This window comes from Montipora capricornis, chromosome 8, assembly GCF_036669925.1.
Source record: "Montipora capricornis isolate CH-2021 chromosome 8, ASM3666992v2, whole genome shotgun sequence".
Lineage (NCBI taxonomy): Eukaryota > Metazoa > Cnidaria > Anthozoa > Scleractinia > Acroporidae > Montipora > Montipora capricornis.
Window position 1 is genome coordinate 53,658,493 of NC_090890.1, and position 25,538 is coordinate 53,684,030.

At 40.0% G+C, this 25,538-nt stretch overlaps 2 protein-coding genes across 3 annotated transcripts in view; one reads left to right on the plus strand and one right to left on the minus strand.

Moving 5' to 3' along the window:
* Positions 1-689: 689 nt before the first annotated feature.
* On the minus strand, positions 690-4,105 carry LOC138013526 (chitin deacetylase 8-like). The gene is made up of 2 exons (XM_068860623.1): positions 3,537-4,105; positions 690-1,643 (listed from the first exon to the last, which is right to left on the minus strand). Exons 1-2 carry the CDS (start codon positions 3,983-3,985, stop codon positions 920-922), a joined length of 1,173 nt encoding a protein of 390 aa, XP_068716724.1. The 5' UTR covers positions 3,986-4,105; the 3' UTR covers positions 690-919.
* Positions 4,106-4,782: 677 nt separating this feature from the next.
* Positions 4,783-25,538, plus strand: part of LOC138013528 (leucine-rich repeat serine/threonine-protein kinase 2-like) — a 28,271-nt gene continuing 7,515 nt past the window's right edge. The window contains exons 1-9 of one of the 2 annotated variants that reach the window (XM_068860625.1): positions 4,783-5,159; positions 7,562-7,976; positions 11,760-12,144; positions 16,350-16,986; positions 17,424-17,616; positions 20,012-20,185; positions 22,176-22,415; positions 23,797-24,078; positions 24,523-25,538. The exon at positions 24,523-25,538 is cut by the window's right edge and continues 607 nt beyond it. In XM_068860625.1, the coding sequence (XP_068716726.1) occupies positions 7,577-7,976; positions 11,760-12,144; positions 16,350-16,986; positions 17,424-17,616; positions 20,012-20,185; positions 22,176-22,415; positions 23,797-24,078; positions 24,523-25,538 (3,327 nt within the window). In that variant the 5' untranslated portion in view covers positions 4,783-5,159; positions 7,562-7,576. Of the gene's footprint in view, positions 5,160-7,561; positions 8,016-11,759; positions 12,145-16,349; positions 16,987-17,423; positions 17,617-20,011; positions 20,186-22,175; positions 22,416-23,796; positions 24,079-24,522 lie in introns of those variants that run through there. The other variant, XM_068860626.1, reaches the window with a different exon arrangement.

The window sequence follows — 25,538 nt, forward strand, 5'->3', positions numbered from 1 at the left end:
GCATATCGCTCTAGTGGAAGAGAATGATAATGGAGATGAGAGCGATGTGGACAATGATGATGATAATGACACCTTTTAAGGGCAATTTCAAAGTCATTGTTGACAGGAAAACATTTTATCACTTCATTTTTTAAAGGAACCTTGAGAACAGTATGTAGCTACAAGTACTGTATATCAAATTTGTTTCCACTTTTAAGTCACGTGTTTGGTCATGCGACCTAGAATGAATGCGACATTCAATCACTGAATATCAAGGATGCCAAATGTTAGAGTGAGGGTAAGTTTCAATTAATTTAGAATCGTCTCTGATAGCTAAAGGACTTAAAAAGAAACTTTGCCTCGTTTGCATGCAATACGTTTTGCTAGCCGTACGAACTAATTGTTCGAGTACCAACAACATTTTTACTTTCGTTTACGGTCTCCTTAGCATTTCTAGGTAGGTGGTTTACTTTCACTACAAAATTCCCACGGGGATACACAAGTTCCCAGACGAGCTCCCACTAATGACTCTCAGCGGTGTTCTCTTCCTTCTCTCTTTCTGTGCTTTTTCCTTTCTACCCTCACTCTCCAAACTTTACTTTCTCGTTACCTTCTTCTTCAACTGGCCGACAACGCCTAGGTCTTTTACACATGTATAGTTTCGCTAATTTATTTAAATTACAAAATGCATTTTTACGTGACTACATAACAACATTTAAAAGAAGTTTATTAACACTACGACAGGTACGAACTACAATATGGCACTAAGACGACAATTAATTAGAATTTTATGACAGATACTGCGTGGTTATTTCAAGGAGTGCAACTAGCGTCAAAGTTGAAACTATTTTTAAAAGCGGCCCTTTGAGCAAGATTGAAAAAATTGAAACTTGAGTTACTTTTCGATTGTTATCCGCACATTCCTGGAATGTTTTTTTTTTCAGTTGCCATCTGGATCGGTGGGTGATGGAAAGTGCTTTGGACACTCCGTGCAGGTGGTCATGTAGAAGTCTCGCGGCTCGGTGTAATGACAGTTGTTGGCAGTCGAGCTCGAGCATCGCGGTGGAGGACGAGGTGGGCATTGCCATGGGGGAAAAGTCATCGCTTTTTCGACATCTTGGGGATCTTTCATCCATTCAATTACTTGAGAGCCCGTCAACACCCATACGTCTCCCAAACCTTCAGCATATTTAAGAAACTTCTTAGCGGCGTTCAAGTGATCACCAGCGGGACCTTGATAAAAAAATGTGGCATGCATCTGCATTCCAAATGGAGCCCGGTTAGTGTCGTAATGGTAGTGGAAGTTTCTTTTGAGAATCTCGTACCAGACGGTGGCATTGGCCGATGGATCGCATCCATCCATCATAGAACCGCAAGTTGAATGATCCGCATTCATAACGTTCACATTTGGAATTTCCCACAGACCTGGATAGGACATCTTAGGACACGGCTCCTCGATGGTGGGGCAGATCTCAGTTGATTTGTAGTCCAAAGTGTATGGATACATCGGACCAATGGGAGTATCCCCTCTGAACTTGACGTCCGCCGGCCATGACAGATCGTATGTGAAATTGCCTTCGTAAAGAGCCTTGAACATGTTTTCAGTGAACATCAGGAAAGGTGCTCGAAAGCCTCTAATAGCTCCATAAGGTATATTTGCAAACCTGTATTTGGAATGAATCAATGGAGAGTTTAGTAACTATCGAGGTTTACTTAGCGTAACTGATCTTCCTCCCAAGTGTAAAAAGACTCGACCAGTTGCTTGATCGGTTGACGTTTTAAATTAGCAAAACCCAAAAACGGTTTGTATCAATCGACGTTACAGGTCGACGGTTTAGCGAAAGTTTTTCACGGTCGGACTGGCTGACTTGATTTGCGTTGATTGTCAATTGCACTTTACAGTGTCCCCAATTAGTGCTCCAGCGCTAAATCGACTAGACACTTCGTTTCCTTTCCTTTCCTTTCTTTGTGTGACCGTCACGGAAGAGGTAACGCCGCTAAAAACAATGGCTTTTCAATTGTTTTTTGTTTGTTAGCGGTATTTGTTAGGTAAATCAAAGTTCTGTGTTTCAGAAATCCGTTAATGTTTAGTAAGGGAAACCGTAGGTGTTACTGTTAGCTTATACACAGGACATTGCCTCAGGTATATAATTATTAACATTATTTAGTGGTTACTTACATTCCTGACTTCGCGCGGCCATATTTGGAAAGTACTGTGTGGAAAAAGAGTTAAGCCTGTGGGCGTCTCGAAACACTTTGCAAAGAAGACTTAACAGAAAAGGATTCGTTACGGGAATGACAACAGAGCACGCAAACATGGAAAGTCGTTAAAGGTTATTTGGAAATAATTACTGTTTCCTCAGTCATCCTTGAATTGAACAGTGCCAAAATCAAGCAGGTTGTTGGCCTACTTCCGCAATAACGCGCTTCGTTGTGCATACAGAACACTGGCTTTAAGCTGTTGTAGCAGAGGTATACGTGGGGGATTTGACTTCAGCGTACCCATCTCTCATTAGGGAGCTTAAGCACGCGCGTGTTTGAGACGCGGACGGCAACCGGAAGAGAACATTTCGCGGGCTAGGGCAGTGGTGTCTCCCAGATTTTTACACTTATCATTTCTAATGGAGAAAAGATACTTAGCAATTTAAATTGCAAAGACAAGTTAAAAGAGTAAACAGCTCAGTTCCGGTTGCCTTCCGCGTCTCAAAAACGCGCGTGCTTAAGCTCCCTAATATTTACATACACGATTCTCTAAAAGGAAGTTGTCATGGTCAGGTTTTCGACACTCATAAATTAGAGAGCTTAAGCACGCGCGTTTTTAAGGCGCGGACGGCAACCGGACGAAAACACTCCGCTTGCCAGGACAGGGGTGTCTCCCAGATTTTTATACTAATCATCTCTAATGGAGAAAAGATACTTAGTAATATAAATGTGGTTGTGTAAAGACAAGTTAAAAGGGAAAACAGCTTTCTTCCGGTTGCCGTCCGCGTCTCAAAAACGCGCGTGCGTAAGCTCCCTAATTTATGAGTGTCGAAAACCTGACCATGACAACTTCCTTCTAGAGAATCGTGTATGCACACAAGTGCACCAACATTTAGATATTCTTAAATGAGAGGAAAGTTTTGTAACTGCCATGTTTTATCACATTTTTTCCAGTATTACGTCAACATCCATTTACTATATATATATGTGCATAGAAGCAATTCAATGTAAACTCTCATTGTACCTGAAGAAGGCTGGTTTAACCAGCCGAAATATATTACACGACTAAAATCAAATCTACGTTGTATCGGCTCTTGCTTAAAATATTTAGTTTCTTAAATGAGGCCCTCCCAGAGGTTTTGGGGAACTGAAGGGAACATTGAATAATTTTTATGCTGGAAAACAGGGGAATAAAGACAAAATATCTTCGGGAACAAGGGAGCACAAACCACTTTAGGGATGAAAAAGCTGAGAACATTTGTTACAAGGGAACACAAGCAAATTTTTAAAGGGAACAAGGACCCCCCCCCCCCCCCCTTCTCGGGAGGCTCTCTTTAAATGCAAAACTGACTCACCGATGCAAAATCTCCTTTTGTCCTTCAATTTCGTTCTTCCACACAGTGTAATTTGCATATTCCCAGTAGGTTGTCGGTTCCTGATGTGTAACTGTATGATCAGCTATTTCATATCCTCTGGAATAGGCATCCTCGACTAAGTAGTAATTGGTGTAGTTGTGGGAAACAAACAGCGTACCCGCCACAGGACACTTGTTTGGATTTTGCACTCCTTCGAAAAGGTCGTCATAAAAATCCATGTATTGCTTTTCCACGTCATCGTCAAAGCTAACCAAGACTATCTGAGGAGTTTTTTCAGGCGACAATGCCCCCGGAGGTTTACCATCATCGCTGCATCGACAGTCAGGCGGAAGACACTTCAAGGAATTGCAAGGTTGTGCGATTTGAGACAGCGAACGGTTTCCGCCCAAGACTAAGAAAAACAAAGATGCAAAGAGGAGAGCGTTCATCACGCTGTAAAAACGAGAAATCTTATACTGCTCGATAACGTTGGGTTTCAATTCTTGTCCGAATGTTAATATATTTTCCGGGCGGCGGGGTGTTACTTGGATTAGCGTTTTTCTGCGAAATCACGTGAAGCTCACGTCTGACCCTTGCATGCTAAAAAAGGAAAGCAAAAACGTTTCGCGTTTATTGGACCTTAACATTTATTTTCGAGTTTCATAACAAAAAAAGGAAAAGTTAAAATGGTCAACTTTCTTTTTTTCCTTTTTTTTTCAAATGCCGCGACGCTCTCATTTCCAGTGTCTTCTCGAGAGAAAAGCGAGGAGATCCTTGGGAAGAAGGTTGGAGATTTGGTGTTGTTGTTATCGATCTGTAGAAGGATAAATACATTGCGGTGGTTGCGATTTGCTCGGCAATAAAGTTTGAAAAAGTGTAATTCTTACACAAATCACTTATGTCCTACATGTAAAACTATTTCAGTCCCCTATCAGACATAATAAAAAGATTGACCATCCACAGCATCCGTTCATTGTTGCGTGACGTACGGCTAAATTGTGGACTTGTTATGATACTGGAAGTAGAATAACAAACGTGTGTACTGACAAAATGATTTTTAGTGGTTTCAACCAGGGTTAACAGACTGAGTGTATCGTTATTCGAAACACCCCATGTCACTGTTTTTCTTTCTGTCACACAACATTCAAGCGTGTCATGGCATTTTCTATGAAAACAATATCTCCGACTGGCGGTGGTTTTTCCGGGTTTCTTTTCAGTAATTTAAAACTAAATTAGTTTTCGTACTTCGAAAGCTAAGACCCGGGTTCTTAGGTCTTAGGTCTTAGTTCTCGTGGGTAACACCCGACTGGGCGTCATTGTTGTTTACTTGGAGTGTTGCCCTGTGAATGCTGCCTTGTTTGTCTCTCGTTTTTACAACTTCCGGTAGTGCCGAGTCATGTGATTAAAATTCGATATCGTGCAAAGGGATTTTTGAAGGACGAAGAGTCTAGTCTCTGCATTTATTGAAATCTGCGGGGTTTGTTTCAGTCTGCAGTTCGTTCAGTTGGTGTTGTTTCTTAACGAACGTGTACTGATCTATTGCTGACGAAGAAACCGAGTTACATATTAAAATCAGAGTGCAATCCCTCTGTCCAAACAAAAGGGAAGTTTCTTGAGCTGTCGGTAAGTGAACCGAATTGAATACGCTTAACTATAATTGCAAAATAGTTGTGTGATGCACAAGCTCTTTTAGTTCCGCTTTAAAAAAAAAATAAACTCCTCAATTATGCTTGGTGAAGATGGGTGCGCTCGTTTTGGCTGATTATTTGTATAAATTTCACGTTTATTATCTTAAATTAATTCAAATGAAGTAATGAGCACCCGTTAGATGATCTCAATATAAAATAAATTGCATAAGCAGTCACATATCCAACAAGCGTGAATGGAATAATTGTTTTAATAGATTTTCATTAAATTCTGAATTCTTGGACACTTTTATATCAGGGGCCAGTTCCTGAAAGGCGTAATAACCCTATTCCAAGGATAAATGTGCCTGGAATAAGGCACATTTATCCCTGGAATAGAGTTATTACACCTTTCAGGAACCCGGCCCAGGTCAATACGGTATTATGAGCTGATAACCAAGATTCAGGGAGCCAATTAGGAAGCTAGTAACGTTGAAAATTTAATAAGTTGCATTAACTTTTAATTAGTTATGAAATACTCATAATCATAAATCAAATTAACATTAATTTGCATTGAAACACAGTACGTTTGCATTTTTGTCTACTAAAGTTGAAATCTGGTTTAACTACAAGTTGTTGGGGTTAAATTTTCTTGTTTTTACCAAGGTTAGTCTTGATGAAATGATATGTGAAATGGATCATATATGAACTGTGGATATGAAATCAAGTGAAGCTATGATTTTCGCAGTTATGAACGCAATTTTTGCAATCGTGTAGAGAAGCCTGAAAAATTCAGGACTTCAACGGGGTTTGAACCCGTGACCTCGTGATACCAGTGCGACACTCTAACCAACAGAGCTATGAATCCACTGACGTTGGGAGCTGGTCATTTGTGGGTTCTAATGTTCCCGTGAGGAATGAATCAATGATGAAATGATATCTGAAATGGATCATATATGAACTGCGGATATGAAATCAAGTGAAGCAATGATCTTCGCAGTTATGAATGCAATTTTTGCAATTGCATAGAGAAGCCTGAAAAATTCAGGACTTCAACGCGGTTTGAACTCGTGACCTTGCGATACAGGTGCAACGGTCCTTTATCCTTGCTTTTCACCTCTTCATTCTCCTACAGCTTGCGTGGCAAGCAACTTACCTTTATCGCGAGTAAACGCAATACTACAATTGCTCAGCCTAGGCTCCCACACAACCTCAATGGTTGTACCAGTCTCCGACCGGGATAAAATAAAAAGAGCCGCTCGTATATGGTTTCAATAGCCTCTAGAATCAGAGGAAGTTGGTTTCTTAACATACTTTTCTACCGATATTTATCTCCATTTATTAATCACCTTGTGCAGTCAATTTTCCAGGTGTTCGCTTTCTAACAGAGGGGATAAGTTCTCCAACCCACTTTACGTTAAGGGTACAGGTTGCCTTGTGAAGGTTCCATACAAGTTTCGAACTCATTATCAATATATTATCAATATCAAGCTAGTTCCGAGGAGGTCCTTCGGTAATTTGGCTAAATCTAAGTTTTCAGCACTCGCAACTGATGATGCATTTAAATTTTCAATTAACCTTCTTGCTGAATCTTCGTCTTCCGAGCGCAAAAATTCACGTAACTAACCGGCAAGAAGCATAAGGTGTTTAAGTGCACCCACAACCCCATGAAGCGGCTGAAACAATATGGCGCCTAGTAAATGCGGTGACTGAAGTATCGAAGTACATTTTGTGCTATTAATTAACAATGTGAGAAACCGATTTTCTTGTAGTATGAATACATTATTTTAGTGGGGAAAGAAAGGTGAGTCATGTTCTAGCTACCAGTTTCGAATGATTTCATCATATAAATGATTCAAGTACAAAAGCTGTCTATTGTTTATCCTGGGTTATCAGACAAAACGTGATTCGCCAGCTGGCGACCAGTTCTGAAAATCTAGTTGCCAGCACTCAGTTTTTGGTTGCATTGGCGACCAGTGAGTCGTAATTTCAAGCCTTGGGATGTGAAATCAAGTGGAGCTATGATCACGCAGTTATGATCATAGCTTCACTTGATTTCATATCCGCAGTTCATAATTATATGATCCATTTGATATATCATTGATTCATTGATTCATTCCTCACGGGAACATTAAAACCCACAAATGACCAGCTCCCAACGTCAGTGGCTTCATAGCTCTGTTGGTTACAGTGTTGCACCGGTATTGCGAGGTCACGGGTTCAAACCCCGTTGAAGTCCTGCATTTTTCAGGCTTCTCTACGCAATTGCGAAAATTGCATTCATAACTGCGAAGATCATAGCTTCACTTGAAGGTTAGTCTTGTTTTACAGTATTTGATCTCATCATTTCAACACATTAATGAAAAAAGTAACAAATAGTTTTTATTTTTTTAATTAAAGAGACATCTTAGCAGCATGGCATCAAGCCCAACATCTCCAACTGGCTATCTGCATGAATTGTGTCGACGGGGGGATGTTACTGCAATCCGATCTTACCTCCAAGGTATTGAAGATGTAAACAGATTGGAAGAGCGTCTTGGTTTCCTAGGTCACACTCCTCTTCACTCTGCCACTAACCATGGTCAAACCAATGTTGTCAGGCTTTTGCTTCTGTACGGTGCCAATGTTAATGCTAAAGCCAATGGATTCTATACACCCCTACATATTGCTGCTTCCATGGATAACACAGATTGTGTGATTGAACTTTTAAGGCACAAAGCTGACATAACTAGCAAAGATGAGTTTGACAAGACCCCATACGATACTGCTGTGATAAACAGGTGCAAAAAGTCAGCTAGAATCCTCAAGACTGAAGGTACAGTGATGTGGTGCAAGTAGCAGGGCTTCTGACAGGGTACGGAAAATAAATTAAAATTGTGTGGGAATGAACTTATTAAAATTGTGCAGGATTTCACAATGCTTTTCTTTAAACAAGATAGGCTTGACCGATGTGCGGTCAAAACGTCGTTTGTTTGTTTTTTTAAACGTCATTTTTTATCCTGATTGTCTAAAAAAAACCTTGTTTCTTAAGGAATACATTACCTATACACTGAGTCTCGTGCCAATTGTTATGGTGTGAACGTTTATTTGTTTAGGGTTATGTCACATCAATTGTTTCATACATTTTCACGTTTGTATCATTGTGAAATTCCTTCAGTAGGAATTAACATACATGTACATCATGATTTACATAGCTTATTTTCCTTGTAAAGGTTGAATTTAAGAGCCTAAACAATGTGGCACTGCCTAAAATTGAAGAACTTTTTGTGTTTTGGGCATTGCAGAAACGCCAGGGGAAAATGCCAATGAAATAGAACAGTTAAACATGTACAGTAGTTGTAAAAACTCTAAGCAAATCATGATCACTCAGTATTGTGCAGGATTTTGTGGATTTTTCGAAATTGTGTGTTATTGTGCGGGTTTGATTGAATTGTGCAGTCCCGCACCCATGCACCCTGTCAGAAGCACTGAAGTAATAACTTTATAATCATAGTATATGCAGAATAAACCAGAATATGCCGGAATGAGGCTGAATAACACCGGAATGAAACGAAATGAACAAGAATGGTACCAGAATATACCGGAACGAGCCAGAATGACACCGGAATATGACACCCAAATAAAGCGGAATATACTGGAATGAACCTGAAAATCCTCAAATTTGGTGTTTTAGTTAGCATCGACCGATTTTTGGTTGTTTCAGTCAGCTTTTGTTTTGTCACTTGATTCCCTGTGGAAATTGCATGTGTTTTTGCCTTTTGTAACATTTGGAACACTTCGATCACTAGAAGATTACAGTAGCAAGAGAAACAGAATGTTATTCTAATTGTTTTTGTGTATGGATCTTGGAGGCGTCTTTCACTGTGCGAGTCAGAAAACCTGTGAACATTTTAATTTCATTCTGACAGGTCAATTGTGTATTGACCAATCACAATCAAGTTCAGCGAACTACAAACTAATTACTGTTGCTGCTTGCCTGCTTCCCATGACCCACACATGATGGAGATACACGGAAATAGATTTGAGCAAACGACTGGAAGACTCTTTTTCTCTTCCCGATTGTTGGCAATAATGCCATCGAACTTGAACGCAGTGTTTACTTGTTTGAAGAAAGAAGTCAGAAGCACAGAAAAAAGATTGATCGTTGATAATATATTTACATGAAGAATTGTGAGTCGGAACATATTGTGACTCATTCCAAGCCTTGTTACTTCCCCTTTAATGTAAACTGTTTTTTTTTCTGTCAGTCTCTCTATTCTGCAACATGTACTTATTCGTTAACAGTCTAGAATGATAAAAATTACTTTTTGTTCCTTGTCATTCCGGTCCACGCTGATCAGCTTGATTCTGGTGTCCTTCTGGTTTATTCTGCCTTATTCTGTTGTCATTCTGCCTCATTCCGGTATATTCGGGTACCATTCTTGTTTATTCCGTCTCATTCTGGTGTCATATTCCAAAGTCCTTCCGCCTTTTTCCAGCATATTCCAGTTTATTCAGCGAGAACCTTTTTGAGTTCAGCAACTCTTCACATTCTCTGAACCTCACCCAGCCAATTCTTGCTCTTGCTGTCACAGCTGCCTCGCAGCCACCACTTGCATTCACCCTATCCCCCAAATAACAGAAACCTCTCACCATTTCCACCTCTTCACAGAACTCCTCCACGGGTTCCACTAATCCATCAGCTTGCTCCTTGCATCTTCCACACACAAAACCTCTCCCCAACCTCGAGGCCACCCTCTTTACTTTCGCGCATCTTCCATGGATCCATTTCGCACATTTCACACACAACACTGAAAAGAATTTGCCATTACTTGCTTCCCACAAATACCACATGGATCTACCTTACTCACAGACACTTCACCTTCTGCCCGACTCATTACCACTTTTGTCTTCCCGCGGTTCACCTTCAGCCCCTTGCTCTCGAATGCCTCCTTCCATTTCCAGAACTTCTCCGGTCCCTCAGTCCCTCCATTGTCTCACTCATCAAAACCAAGTCATCTACATACAACATAGCACTCATCAAACCATTTCTCACACTCTCCGTAACCATGTCAACCACGATCGCAAAAACCAACAGCAACAACACAGATCCCTGGTGTACACCAACTTTTACCTCAAACTCCTCGGACAACTCTAGCCCAATTCTGACTCTTGTCTTTGCACCTTCATACAAACTCATCACTGCTCTCACCATTGCCTCTGGTATACCTCTCTTCCTCATTGCCCACTCCAATACCTTTCTTGGGACCTTGTCAAATGCCTTCTCCAGGTTAACGAAGCACAGATACAACTTCTTCTCCTTGTCTAAGTACTCCTCTTGTAACCTCCTCAAAATGAACACTGCATCTATTGTTCCTTTGCCTGGCATAAAACCGAATTGCATCTCGTCCGCTTTCACCATATGCCACAATCTCCTCTCTAGCACCTTTTCTACAATCTTCATTGCATGCTCTAGCAACTTCACCCCCCTATATGCCCCACAATTCATTGCATCTCCTGTTCCCCTTTAAAATCAGTACCACAACACTCAGCGCCCACTCATCTGGCATTCCTCTTCCTTCCAACACATCCTGACACAGCTCTACCATCACACCAATCCCGATCTCCCCACTCGCCGCTATCATTTGGACCCTTACCTCCGAGGATCCAGCAGCCTTTCCTGCTTTAATTTCCCCCATCGCCTTTACCACTTCTTCGCGACTAACCCTCTCTGGCCCTTTCACCAAGTCCGCTCCCACATTCTGATCCCACTCATTCTCTTCATTCATAATTCTTTCCATGTGCTCTTTCCAGACGTTCCCTCTATCTTTCTCACTGAAACTCAGCCTACCGTCGCTTCCTCTCATTCATTCATTCATTCATTTATTCATTCATTCTCATTCCGCTTTATTTGTGTGTCATTCTGCCTCATTCCAGTGTCATTCCAGTGTCATTCCAGCTCATTTCGGTATATTGCAGTACCATTCTTGTTCATTTTATCTCATTCCGGTGTCATGCTCATTCCGCCTCATTCCGGCATATTCCGGTTTATTCTGGTTTATTCCGGTATATTCCATTCTGTTCCGTTCAGTTGTGTTGAGTAACGCACGGTTGCAGCCAACTTCTTGAGGCATACATTGTAATGGCTAAATGTACAAATGTTGCATGTAACTACATGTAAAAAGGGAATGAGAAATCCAACATTCGAGTCATGAATATAACATCGGAGAAATGTGTTGAAACCATCTACATGTAAGCACTGCAGCTACAATACTGTGACATGTTGAGACTTAAAGAGTTACTAATATCTTTTAAGTATGATAATAAGACAGGGTTCTCCCTATCTGGCAGTAACCGGTAAAATTTACCACTTGTAAGAGCACCTATTACCGCCTGCAAATGCTCAGAAGTCGCTTATCCTTTGCAGAATGTCCAACATTAACCAAATGCTTTGCCGGTTTGAAAAGGTGACTCCCTTACCTGTTGTGCTGAAAACTAGGGAGAACCCTGTTAAAGACTGGTATAATTTGCCAGAAACATGAATTAATCGCATTGTTATTTACCCAATCACAATTGAGAGATGGATAAAAATAAAATAATATTATTATGTAATTAATAGAGGTCAAGAAAGCAGCAAGAGAAAATAACCCAGGCTTGAGGGACATCTTGTCATCAATCAGTCTGACAGATGTAATACCATCATGCTTCAGGGAAGCTCTTCTAGAAGCATCAAGAGGTGGACACATGGAAGCCATCTGCTCATTAATTATCACAGGAGGAAGGCACACTTTTCAACTCAGAAACTGTATCCTTGAAGCCTTAAGGTTTGATTTCTTTGAAGCAGCTGCACTGTTGTTAACCTGTTACGCAGCTAAACATGACAAAAGGGGACTTCTGAAATACTTGATCAGCTTAGAAGTGAACAAAGAGGAGGAGCAAAAAGCTATGTCAGAATTACCTCAGGATGAACTCAGTCTGATACATGGCTCAATTGAGAGGACAAGGTACTCACGTACATGTTCATGACTGTATGTATAATTATGCTGATATCTATGTATGTTGCTCAAACCGGAGTGTGATTCTTGTTTATGAGTCCCGTTAAGGAAAGAATGTAGACTACTGACAATTCACTGGCGTAGTGGTTGCTGGTAATCTTGGGTGAAGATTTAAAAAGATTGTAAGGAACTTGGCCAGTATGGTTTCAAATAGCAAACTTTTGTTTCTAAAGAACCTTGGGAGCTGTATCAGTAGGTGATGGAAGCATTGCAATGAGCTTGTATCAAATTAAGTTTATTATTACTGAAGGAAACAGACACCTTTTTTAAAAGACATGTTTCGGCATGCTTATGCCATCATCAGTTTAATGAGTTCCTAAGTGTGAACAGTTCTAAAGTCTACGGGTAGATGAAAAAATTATTACAACATGATGTAATACAGAAGCGGGTACTATTTACAGCGTGACACCAAACATCAAGGTGTAAACTAAAACGTGAGAAAAGTGTTGTAATGCTGCAATTGTTTGTTAAGTTCCGGTTTGATCTTATTTATATAAAAAGCTTCTTTGAGTTTTAAATCAATTGAGTTGCTGGCAGAATCCAGAATACTAAAGCATGAAGGGGAGTATTTGTTCTTACATAAAGGAGATGTGTTGAAATGCTTAAAATATACGAGTTTTTATCGCTTTCTGTGTGTTCCTTTATCCTGGTAGAAAAGTGGCGACTAATTTCGCCAATTTAACCACCAAGGGGTTTTGGCAGTTTAACCACCAAGGGGAGATCTAATGGCAGACTTCTGAGCAATTTGCCCTAACAAACTGAATTTGAAATGCTTTTTCCTCAGAAGCAATTTGCATTGCCTGCGAAGGATTAACTCTAACTTGGCTTTCAGGGGTCTTCTAAACTGTTACCTCTTGACTGAAGTTTTGACACTTGTCAATTTTGCAAAATGGTCGCAAGTTTGTAGAGGAACAAAGAGCTAAATCAACTAAGCACCTCATTAAAAATTGGCAGAAATGATGGGGGAGCTACAGTATACCCTATATGCCAGAGGTTTTGTCTCTCTTAGAGCAATGGAATAGCGAGTCGCAAAGCAAACCAAGCCATATCAGTTGGCATGGAGAACAAGATAACCTTTCCTATGTGATTTTGAGTGTAAACTAGAAACTATTTTTGTCGTAGTGCACTACTCACTGTGTCACAGGGTTCTTAGAGTGTAAGAATGTAAGAGTGTAAGTCTGTGGTAGCATATTAATAGGCCTTCAGCATGTGCATAAATCGTGAAAATAAACAGGTCTGTTGGAAACGTGAGCCCCAAAATCGGCAGGAATTTGTGACGGTGATGAATAATAAAGCAGCTTCTGATTCCAAAACGATGGAATTACCTGGTGATATACATGTAAATATCCTTGTCTAGGAGAGCGAATTTTTGACTTTGCAGAAACAATGGTCAATCTCAAGAGTTGGACAATAATGTGATCTTTGTATTGAATTTGCACTTGATTACATGCGATTGCTGAATTCATTGTCACTTGTGCAGCCAAAAGTACAATAGAAATATTGAACGTGGCAACAATCGCCCAAAATGTTTTTCTCTGATGGTAACTTTTTTATCTATTCACTGTGCAAAATTTACGTTGTTTTCATGTCTCAAATTTTGTTGCTGATGGCAAAATATTTTTAATTATTCTCGATCGACACTTCCTAAAAACTCCCGTCTGCTCCTCTTAAAAACTGTTTATTGATATTTATTTACTTTTGCATCAATATTTTTTTTGCATAAAAATAAAGCGGGCTAACAAAATCTGCACCTTGCTCAGTTTGCATTTTTTAGCGTTTAAATAGAATTTTCGCCCTTACGTTTCTGACAGCATGGGGGACCCAAACACATAATTTAAATGCTCAGTCAACGTAACAGTTTGTAGAGTTTATACATGGGAAACTTGAATTGCAGAAAAAAATTGGTTAATCCTAGTTTACAGCGAGGAAGACAAATAAAATAAAATTACTTGAACTTCATCTTGTGTCCTTGTGTCGATTTGAGGGGTACTCTCAGCATCTGACAGCTTTCCACGACAAACGTTTACTGAACTGAAGCCCTGTCCAGCGGAGTTAGTATCAGGATGGGAGACCTCAAAATATATGACTTGCTGTCAGCACAGGTGACCCAAACACATAATTTGAGGTGGGGGGTCCCGCGTCGCTTGTCTGTATTTTAAACGGTCTCTTGTCCCGACCGGTGTTTTGTCAGTGTTTCACATTGCTGTGACCGTTGCTGTTGGAAATTTAAAGAAAGGATGTTGTTTGTCCCGATTTCACTTCAAGTGCTGACGCTACTTTTTAGGCCATGTCCTTGTCGGAATTTACCCTGACAGAGCCTCTTCATTAAAAGAAGACAATGCTGGAAACTCGCAACCTCTGAAGCCAGTGATCACTCGAGCTCTGTGATCAAGAACAATTTAATCCCAAAAATTGGCTTGATTTGGCCTTCTGTCCTCTCTCACATGAAGATTGATAACAAAAGAATAATCTATTAGCCGATGTTTCCCATATAAACCCTACAAACTGTTATGTTGACTGAGCATTCAAATTATGTGTTTGGGTCACCTGTGCTGACAGCAAGTCATATTTTTTGAGGTCTCCCATCCAGATACTAACTCCAGCGGACAGGGCTTCAGTTCAGTGAACTTTTGTCGTGGAAAGCTGTCAGACGCTGAGAGTACACGCTAAAACTTGCGGTGAAAAGGAAGTTGTAAGGGAACTTGAAAATGATGAACATGTCAGCCTCAAAGCCAATGTTTCTCCATCCCCCTCTTCAGTCTTTCTGGGTTTTGTATTTTACTGTGTAGCAACCACTTGTCTTTTCAGGGGGCTATTTACCTAAGACATCTACCATGGCACTATAATAATATACCGTACCATAACAGTATTGTGTAGTGAGCCAAATCTTATTTTTACAAGCTTGTCCTGTTAATAATTATCCCTAAAAGTTGACTTCCATAAGGGGCGTGTGGTTATGATAAAATGAGCAAATCTAATGACTATTTACAATAAAAAGTTATTTACAGTTTGCTAATTAAAATTTCTTATACTTACACGTACTATAAACTACCAGGTAATAATTCTATTCACTAAACATGATACATCTATCTTTACTTTCTCCAAGGCAGGAGATGAGCAAAAGTCAGCTAAAACTGTGCACATTAATTTTGTTATTAAAGATTGGAAGGGTTTCAGATTCACGAAGTGTAGCAGGAAGCCAGTTCCAAAATTTTACTCCAGTATAGCAAAAATGTGTTTTTTAGACATTCAATTTTGGATAGCGGTAACTGCAGTGAGGAGGAGGATCCCCTAAGGTTATTTAACATTTATTCTATGAGGGCATGAAGGATATGAAATGATAGATATGATAGATAATTGTAATCATTTTATACCAAGCAAGCCCAAGTAGAATAATTGTTTTATTAAAAAGTCCAGGATCAACAACTCTTCCATGTACTGTCGAATGAAGCATCGATTTCTGCCTTGGTCAATTCCGGTCCAAAACGAAAGCCAATGAAAATGCTGGAATTCTGATATCCGTAGTTCAGTTTTTAATAAAGTGTGATGTACATGTATTATTCTTACTTATCAAAAGATCAGTAAGGCATTGAGGAGCCAACCCATTGACTACTTTATACATTTGCTTTTCCTTTGCCTTAGCCCATTGAGTTTCTAGATTTTCCCAGCCTTCATGTAAGAGACCTAAAGCCTTGGTGACAGGAGTATCGTTGGATAGCTTCATTATCAGTCAAACTGATCTATTCTGGAGTTTCAGGAGCCTGTTAGAGAGCCCCTTCCTCAGGGTATCCCATACCTCACTACAGTAATTAAAGTGTGGTTGGATTGAAGCATTATATATTGAAACTAGAGTGCCTCTCTCAACAAACTCCTGAATTCACCTTAAGGGTCCTATTCCTGAACTAACTCTTTTGGCAACATTCTCAATGTGCTTGTCCCAAGATACATGTAGATGCTGACTACATTATTTTAAAGGAGTAAATAATATGCATCCTCTGTTAATAAATGCTGTGTTTGTTTTTCTTTATCAAACTCTTGAATTGTAAGTGAGTATGTGTACCGTTATTTTCAAGGTCAAAAAAGTAATTTGCAAAATTAAGATCATGGTGTTTGGAGTTTTATTTTTATTTTTTTTTCAATTTTATTTTGTGTAGGTATTTTAGTTCTGATGAAAAGAACTTTATCATTGCTGTGCCAATTGGATTAGCTTTAAAACAAAGGAAAATGGATGCTGTTGGAATTCTTTTGAGCAACACAAAGTGCAGAAAGGAGAAAAAAGAGATTGAATGGGCAAAGCTCGCTTTGGGTGAAATTGATCCTGTCTGGCTTGAAAATCTTACTTGGGTGGAAAAACTTAATTTATCTTCAAACTTACTCACAAGAGTTCCTTCTAACATTCACAACTTGGAGAAACTTTGTGTTTTAGATTTGAGAAATAATCAATTGAAGTCAGTTTCAGTGTGTTTATTGGAGATGCCAACCCTGCGTGATCTCAAGCTCTCAGGAAACAAGATTATGGAACTCCCCGGGAGGTGTAACTGGAGCCCTTCCATCAGATCACTGTACTTAAGTGATAATTCGTTACAGACTTTACCAATGTGCATGGCCCAGGCAAAATTGACACTTCTGCAGTTGGCGAAAAATAATTTGTATGAGGTGCCACTGTGTGTATGTGAGATAATTACTCTTGAGTTTTTGGATCTGTCTGCAAATCCTAGATTAACGCAACTTCCAAATCAGATGGGCAGGCTAAGAAATATCCGTTCCCTGAAATTAGAGCATCTGGATCAGGTTGGTACTGTCATTATAATAATAATAATAATAATTTATTATCTTCATGTGTAATTTTATGAGCCTACTCATCAAGTTTTTAAGAGAACTATGTTTTCTTTATGTTGAGGTAAAGAAATGAAAGGTGGTTGTTTGGTTTTGCAAGTGGATTTCTCAATTAGGAAAGCCAATTAACTGATGTGTGCATGTGTGGCCTGAAGGAGTAATGTTTAATTGAGACTCCAAGAAAATTTAATCCACTATTCAAGGCATAATGGACAGAAAACCATAATTATGGAAAGATACAACAACATCAGCGTATATTTGTCAAACACAGTAACAACATCATTAACAACTAAGGCCTCTGCAAGTGGAAATAGCCTTTTGTTAAATCACACCCAGCTTCATGCTCTTGGTCGTCAATAACGAGATTTTAATTTTTTCTTTGTTTTGTTAAGTTGACAGATCCTCCTGACAGAATAAAGCAGGATGGTGTTAAAACAATCATGTACCTTCGGAACAGTCTGCGAACCTGTCAGGGTTATTACACAGTAAAGCTTATGCTGGTTGGAAGAGCCGAGCAAGGGAAGACAACATTGATGCATCGCCTAATGAGAGACTACACCTACAATACCAATAGCCCAACAAATGGTACTGTCAGCTGAGAGTATTAATCAGTACATTTCCTAAACTCAGTTGTTTTTTTGTTTTCTCAATTGGCCTCTCCTAAGAGTATTAAGTAATAATAGCAATGAGGTCAAGGCATTGGGAAAGATGCGCAATGTACAGTACATCCCCCCCCTCCCCCCCAAATTAATTTCCATCGCTGTTTTCAAAGAAATATCTCAATGCAAAGCAGTTTGCGATGTCAACCCGGTATTGAACCAATTTCCCTTCACTGTATGGTTGTTGATCAAAGTATTCATGACCATTTTACCCCTCTTTCAAATCCAATGAATTAGTGTAATTTCAATCAAAATGTTCTAAAAACAACACAATGTATTTGGGACAATTTCGGAAAATAAATATAGTGGAAAAGAGTTTTGAGGTGATAGGCGCTTGAACAGCAAACAACAACAGCCTTAAATACTTTTTGGGAAGTGGGGCTCATACTGTAGAATTTATGGCCAGCGCACAGCACATACTATCTGAAAGATTTACCGAACAATAACCTGTATCTATAGTTTACCCAAATAATCCACAATCTGCCCTTCATACCATTCTCCTCAAAGGTCTTAAAGCTTTTTCAGTTCGCAGGCCACTTATCGTATTGATACTGAAAGTGTGGTTATGCCATCCCTTCCTCTCTGTCATCCTTTCTGAATTGTTGATGACATTCTGTTAAATTGAGATTCTGGATAGCCATTTTTAAGAGATTCAGGGATGGATATTAAAGCTTCAGCCAGGAGTGCCTATGTTTGATCAAGCTGTATGAAAAGAGATTGCTGTAAGCCTTCCATCCAGCAGGGTGGCCAAAGGATGATGATGTGTTAACAGACTAATTTCCATGTCATTAAATAAGCAGATCTGCAATTTTAATTTCCATTATAATGTCATCGATGCTGAGTTTAGCCCCATCCACATGAGTAATTTTTTTGTGACAATCTTTTTTATGGCAAATACATTAATATTATGATGTTGTTAACAGTTCGAAGTTAAGTGCGTCAGCAATAATTTTGGACAGCAAAGATATGCAGAAACAAAGCGAGAAGGCTTGATCGTCTTCCCAAAGTATGGCTCTTAAAGGCAAGAAGTTGAGGCGTCGACTGTTATCGCGTTTCTAGTATTATATAAGCAGCAAAGAATGAAGAAAGCAAAGTGTCAAATAATGTTTAAAAAACTCGCAGCAATGTTTTATCGCGGTTTAAAAACACGAGGCGTAGGTGATACCAGAAAAACACGCTATGCCTTATTAGTATCACCCAACTAGTGGACTAATGCAAATCCTGCATTTTGATTGGCTACGCTACTAGAGGACTATTAGTAATAGTCCTTGAGTAGCGAAAAGAGTGACGTTTTCTTTCGTTTAATTCCCAAATAAATATTTCTTTAACTTGCATTTGCTAACTTTATTATTGCCTTTTCTGTCCGACTAGTTGGCTTTGCCTCATGGGCTATTGACCTGTAGCCCACAAGGGCTATGGGTCTAATTGTTAATTCGTATTCTTTATATAAAGAATACTAACAGGGAGTGTTTTATACACGTTACATTTTATTGGTGCTTTGATAGGCTGTTAGGCTCATGAATTATTAATGATTTTTGAAACCAGATTAAAAAATGGTGACACATTTTTTTTTTCCTTCATTGCACAAGACCTTGACAAAACCCTGCAGATTTCATGTAAATTATTTAGGCCGCCTTGTTTTTATCATGTGCGCAGTGTCAGTGCAGTGGGAGATTGCTTGCTGTCACAAGTATTTGCCATATTCCATGTGACGAGTTGTCTACACAAGCAATTTTTGACAGCTAAAAGTTGTCATATTATGAAAACGTTTATTTGTCACATAAAGGCTAACATGCAAGCTTCTTGGCAAATATGTTTGTCACATAAAAATTGGTCAATTTTCCTCGTCTGCATGAGTAAATAAAAATTATTGCATAAAAGTTGCTCATGTAAACAACGCTTTAACACCCCAGATATGGTCGCAGTGGCCTGCAGGCATGCTTTCCATCAGAATTTTTCACTGATCTTTGAATTCAATTTTCTCTTAAGTGAGGTGAAAAGCGGAGACAGTTATTTTCACCCTGTACCTTTTGAGAAAAAATATGTGTAATGCTAATATCTTTGTGTAATAATAGGCCATTTCTGAGGTTCATGTCTGCCTCCTCTTCAAAGCGAGTCTTGGTGAGAAGTTTTTGTGATGGTAATTAGTTCTACTTTACCTACGAATGAACACTAATTTTGTAAAGAAAAACTTAGCACTACTAGATTCCCTTTAAAGAGGAGGCAGACATGAACTGGGAAATGGCTTATTAATTTTGCAGGGCAAGTCAATTTTCTGGTACCACATTGTTTTCATTTTCAATATTTTTTTCTTTTCGTAGGGATTGACATCGATGACTTTCGTTACAATCGTAATGCATTTGGATTGTTCTCCAATTACCCAGAGTACACCTTCCAAGTCTGGGACTTTGGTGGACAAGAAGACTTCTACGCCACACATCAGTGTTTCCTGTCAACACTGGCTCTCTACCTGTTGGTATGGAATTTGGAGGAAGGTAAGATGACACGAATTTCTCTGAGAAAGAAATACCAAAAACAGAAGTCTTATTAATCCCAAGGCATGTATACCATAAATCTAACATATTTAATGTTTTTTCCATCAAATAAAGATTCTAAAAAAACAATAGAGACTATTTAGTTCATTATATTTAATTATCATCACCCATGTGAACTCAATGCCCTGAGCTCTCCTTGGTAAGTGTCTTAAGCTTGTTTAACATCCCATAGAATTTTAATTAATACAAGTTGTGAGATGGGGCCTTTGGTTTATACATTATAGTGCTCACACAAAAACTTACGCACACCCAAGCTATCAGATGCACACCCAGACTAACAGACAGAATTTAAACACTGTAAAACCTTTAGTAATCACGCAATAGCTGTACCTCAATAAAATCAGTACTTGGTACTAACTGTAAAAATACAGTTTCAGAAGAATGCCGTGTGGGACCATAACTGTTCATTTTCATAAAATTCATTGTACATGAATTGCAGGGTGAGCCGTTCCATAGCGATGCCCTGCTCTTTCTCTAGAAACAGAAATAAATCTAGCAAATACAGCATAAGCCATTTAATATTCTAGATGTAAGAATTGACTTGATCTTTTCCCGTCACAGTGTAGAGTGTTGAGAAGAGAGTGAAGGCTGGCAGTGGTATCATAACTAGACCATTTGTAATTACAGCACTTTCCCGTCAGTTATTTTAATAAAGGTTGTGAATGTTGTTTCTGCTTGCGAGGTCTTAAACCTGTGACAACTCCAGGGTAATCTCAAGTTCAAGTTCGATCATTTATTCACACTTATTCAACTACAATACAACAACAACAAGAGTAAAAAAGAAATGAAAAAACGGAGCTAACTATAAATTGAATTAAACATAACAAAGAAGAAAGAATTGCAATTGTTCGGGGTCTTCACCCTGCGAGCAGAGCCTCCTTTTGTCTTTCTCTTTATTGAGGAGGAGAAAAGTAGGCTCTGCCCGAATCGCGTCAACTCTTTGAAGCCGCCGCAGCCCGAGCTTCTGGACTAGTCAATCTTGTTTTCTCTCGTCAAACCGGTTATTCCAGTGCGAGCGTCCCTTTAGTGACAAAACCGATGGTTGTAATTGAGCCCGCTGTACCATGAAAAACCAAGATGGCGGCGAGATCTGTCATATTAGGCTTGGGTTTGAGACTGTATCCTGGCAACATGCAGCGCATATTCAATAAAGATGTTACTCGACTCATGCAGAGCCTTTCTCGAGAACGCCAAAATCGAGCAAGCTAAAGAAAGGTTCTGCTTGCAGGGTGGGGGTCTTTTGAATTGTATCATCTGCAAAAATCATAAAGGTTAATTTCATCGAGGACTCATATAGCCAAACTTGCTTTTTCCTTGCTAGTAAAAGTACCAGTATCTTTTCTTTTGTGTTCGCTGAGCTGACGATTACGGGAAAAGAAACCTCTGCCAAATTTCCATTCTCTACTTTCTCAAATCCTATAATACACCTCTTTTACCTCCCAAAATATTGCATTATAATCATTCTTTGCAGTTTCCCGGTTGACATGAAGATGTCCCATGAGAAGTCGAAAACAATGCCTGTGCAATTTTTTTCTTTGGGTTAATTAAAGAGGTGTTCTGGTATTTTTTGAATTTGAGAAAGTAGAGAATGGGTCGAAACTCGTCCACAACCGTGAATCGCATGCCTCATGATGTCCCTCATGATATGTTTGCTGACTGTGACTTGAGCCCGCTGTGTCCCGCACATTCCTTTACAGTAATTCCACTGTTGTTAAGTGAGTCCACACAGCATGTAGTATCATGCGAGAATTCAATCGCTAAGTAACCTCCGCGTATGCTCTGGGCAGGGAGTTTCGACCGTCCATGGCAGAGGTCTGTTTTCCCGTACTCGTCAGATTAGTGAATGCAAAAGAAAAGGGACCTCTGCTATCAGGGAAGCTTGCTTAAGTTTTTACACTTTATATTTTTATTCTTTTCTTAATTTTGCAAGGTGAAAGTGGAATCGAAATGTTAAAAAGCTGGCTTGACACCATATTTGCCACAACATCCAACACAAGCCTAATCATTGTTGGAACACATCTAGATAAGGTTCGCAGAAACAAGGAACCTGGCTTTCCAGAGCGCATGCAACAGTTGGTGAAGGAGCTAGTTGAATTGCCAAAGTATAAAAAGGGTCAAATAAATTCTGTTTACATCAAGGTGGTTAGCTGTGCATTGGATAACAGAGAAGGTAAGATAAAAAAGGACATTTAACAATTATTCTACGAGGGTGCGCTGGATATTTAGGTATAGTCATTTTATATCCAGCAAGCCCGAGTAGAATAATTTTGTTATTAAAAACTCCAGGATCAACAACTCTTCCATATTGGTTTTATTTGGCTTTTGTCGGCCCTTTTTTCTCAGAGCTGCAAAAATGTTTTCAGCTCGCTTTATTGCTGACGCGTTCCCTGACCATATTTGGTGCAGCAGGTGTATGAAATGATAGCCTGTGTCCGACTAGCCAGTGAAAATGCTGGACATCTGATATCCGTAGTTCAGTTTTTAATAAAACAACATAATTTATGGAAACCTTAATAATCCTCACTTGTGTTAGATAACTGCATGGTCAAGGGAAGTCTACAGACATTTTTCGCAATTCCTCTTTTCGAAAGATGTCCCAGAAGATCCCCTTTGCATTATGCTGAAAAACCTCTCTTGTAGATTTGTACTGCTCGAGATGTGTTTACAGTAAAGCAACAATTCTGCTCTGGGCCTCTGCTGTGGACGTCCTTCGTTCAAGAAAGCCAGTCCCCAGTTCAAACGATGGATAGCGGTATCAACCGGATAAATCACTATCCAGTGGATAAGTCATAGCGAACCCAATTATTGTGCTATCCAATGGATAGTTATTTATCCGGTGGATAGCGTTTTTTATCCACCTTTTGAACAACTGGGGCCATTTGTCTAGAGGAACTGCTTCACCCACTCGTCCTTCTCTTCCCATCACCAGTCGCTATTCTTCTATTATATTTTATTTCAACCGACACTTATTAAAATGTTCCTGATGTTAGGATCATCCTTACATGTGAATCTGTGTACTTTAACGGAATAAAGCAGTGTTCTGCGTTGCGAGTGAGAGAAGTGCGGTCGTCGTTCTTGATAACTGAACAAAAGGTCTGAACGGAGATCGTCTGCTAAGTCGTCCATTTTGTTACGCGAGAAAAATCATGAACAAACCCCTGCATTCTAGTTGTAAAGGAACCCTTATCGGCCGAGGGGCCCGTTCCTCGAAAGTCCTAATAACTATTCGGGCCTTAAAAACCATTTGTGAAACTGCCAACCGCTTGTTTTAGAAAGCCGATCTTCTAACATGTTTTCAGTAGCAAAAAGAAAAATGACTGTGTAGTTTGACGACTTATAACCTCCGTGTGCGTAAGATACGGGGGAAATTGTTACACCCGAAAAAGGCCCGAAAGGTTTCAGGTCTTTCGAGAAACAGGCCCCAGGGAACTCTAGACGTTATTGATGGATGGAGCTACCTTCGCACTCGCTCTTAACCGCTCCACGATGAAACAAAGAGGCGTTTTATTTGCAGTGTTTCTTAAATCTTCATTTGTGTTTTTTTTGTGCAGGTATTGATGACCTTCGTACAACTATCTACGATGCTGCTTCCGCTCTCAAAAAGACTGGTTTGGGGCAGGTGTCGGTCATGGGTGAAAAGATCCCACATAGTTTCCGGTTGGTAGCAGACGCCATTCTGGCCAAGCGGCAGGAGCTGCATAAGATCGGAAGATCACCTATCATGCACAAGACCGAATTTGAGGCGTTAGTTCTCGACATTATCAAGAATGATCCCATAGATATTGAGGATGCAAACGACCTGATAGACGTTACTCAGTTTATGCACGAGAGAGGTAGGTCTAGCACTAGTGTCGACGTTTTGTTCGTACGGTTGTGATTTCCAACAGAGTACATTCCCAACCCTTTTCGGTTGAAATGCGGCTACTCCTGGGAGTAGTAATCCTCCTCTCCGGCCGGGTTTTTTACCGCCCAAGTCGCCAGTATTTAGGTCCCGCCCATACAACGTCAAGCGTAGAAACGGTATCGTTCGCAAGAGTTTCATTACGATATTGCTCAGTGGGTCATCATCGTTTGGCAAAAGGGTTCTTTTATTGTTTTGATATGATTCAGTAAGCAGAAAGGATGAGAACTGCCGGGCAAAGTCATGACAAGAAAGTGTGCACAGCCGGTCAATTTGCCCGGTGTGCGACCCTTAATGAACTCAACTAATTATTAGTTTCTTGAAAGCTTTCATAATCTCGGCGACTCATAAATGTATTTTGCTGGGTACCTTGCAGGCATTGTGTTGCACTATGATGACCCAAACCAAGATCTTCGAGATCTCTACTTCCTCGATCCCAAGTGGCTTTGCGAGTTGATGGCACGCATTGTAACTTTGCGGGAAGTCAATCCGTATATTGTTAATGGCATCCTAGATCTATCTAAACTTCCTTTGTTGCTGAGAGAAGACCGGTTCCCTCATCGTAACTCGCCCCAGTTTATCCGACTCCTGAATCGTTTCCAGATAGCTTGTTCTTTGGACGACAAGCGCGTATTGATCCCTTCCAAGCTTCCGGCTGAGAAACCGCAAGCAGCCACCAATAAGGACCTTCCCTTTATCACCATCAAGCGCATCCATTCTTTTCCTTGCATTCCAAATGGTTTCTGGAGTCGCCTGATCTCACGCTTGCTGTTCTACATGAAGGATATGTTATTGGGCGGAGAGAACGTCACAAGGAATGAATCCACAAGTCCGTTTCAACTTGATCCATTCTGTTGTCGATGCCCACTTGTCTTTGATGATTTGTCCGCTGGTGGTTTCGTAGAAGGCAGCTGTGAGATGCTGAGAACCACAGAGGCTTCAGTGAGTGGCTCATTTGAGAATATCTTCGACTCTTCCGCCGAGTTTCAAGGCTTTCGATATTACGGTATTCCCCGACGAGGAGCTTACATCAACGGCAGATTCTTTGGTATATCTGATGCTGAAGATAGAGCCTCTCGCAGTGATTCGGGATATGAGTACAGCTCGGACGATGACGATGATGCTCGCGGGAGTTTAAACCATACTTTAAACGCCACGTTTCCCGCATCTTCTCGCCTTTCAAAGGATAATTCATGGAGCAACAAAGGAGTATTTAAGCACAGTACTGACCCTGGAACTCAGCGGGAACACCGAGTTGCTGACTTAGAATGTTTAACTCCTTGCAGCGACTCAGCTTTGCAGGACGTGTCACGGAGATTTGAAAGGGACGATCTGATTTCTTCGTTGTTGTTCGATCCATCGGATACAAAAGAAGAAGACAGCTCTAATGCA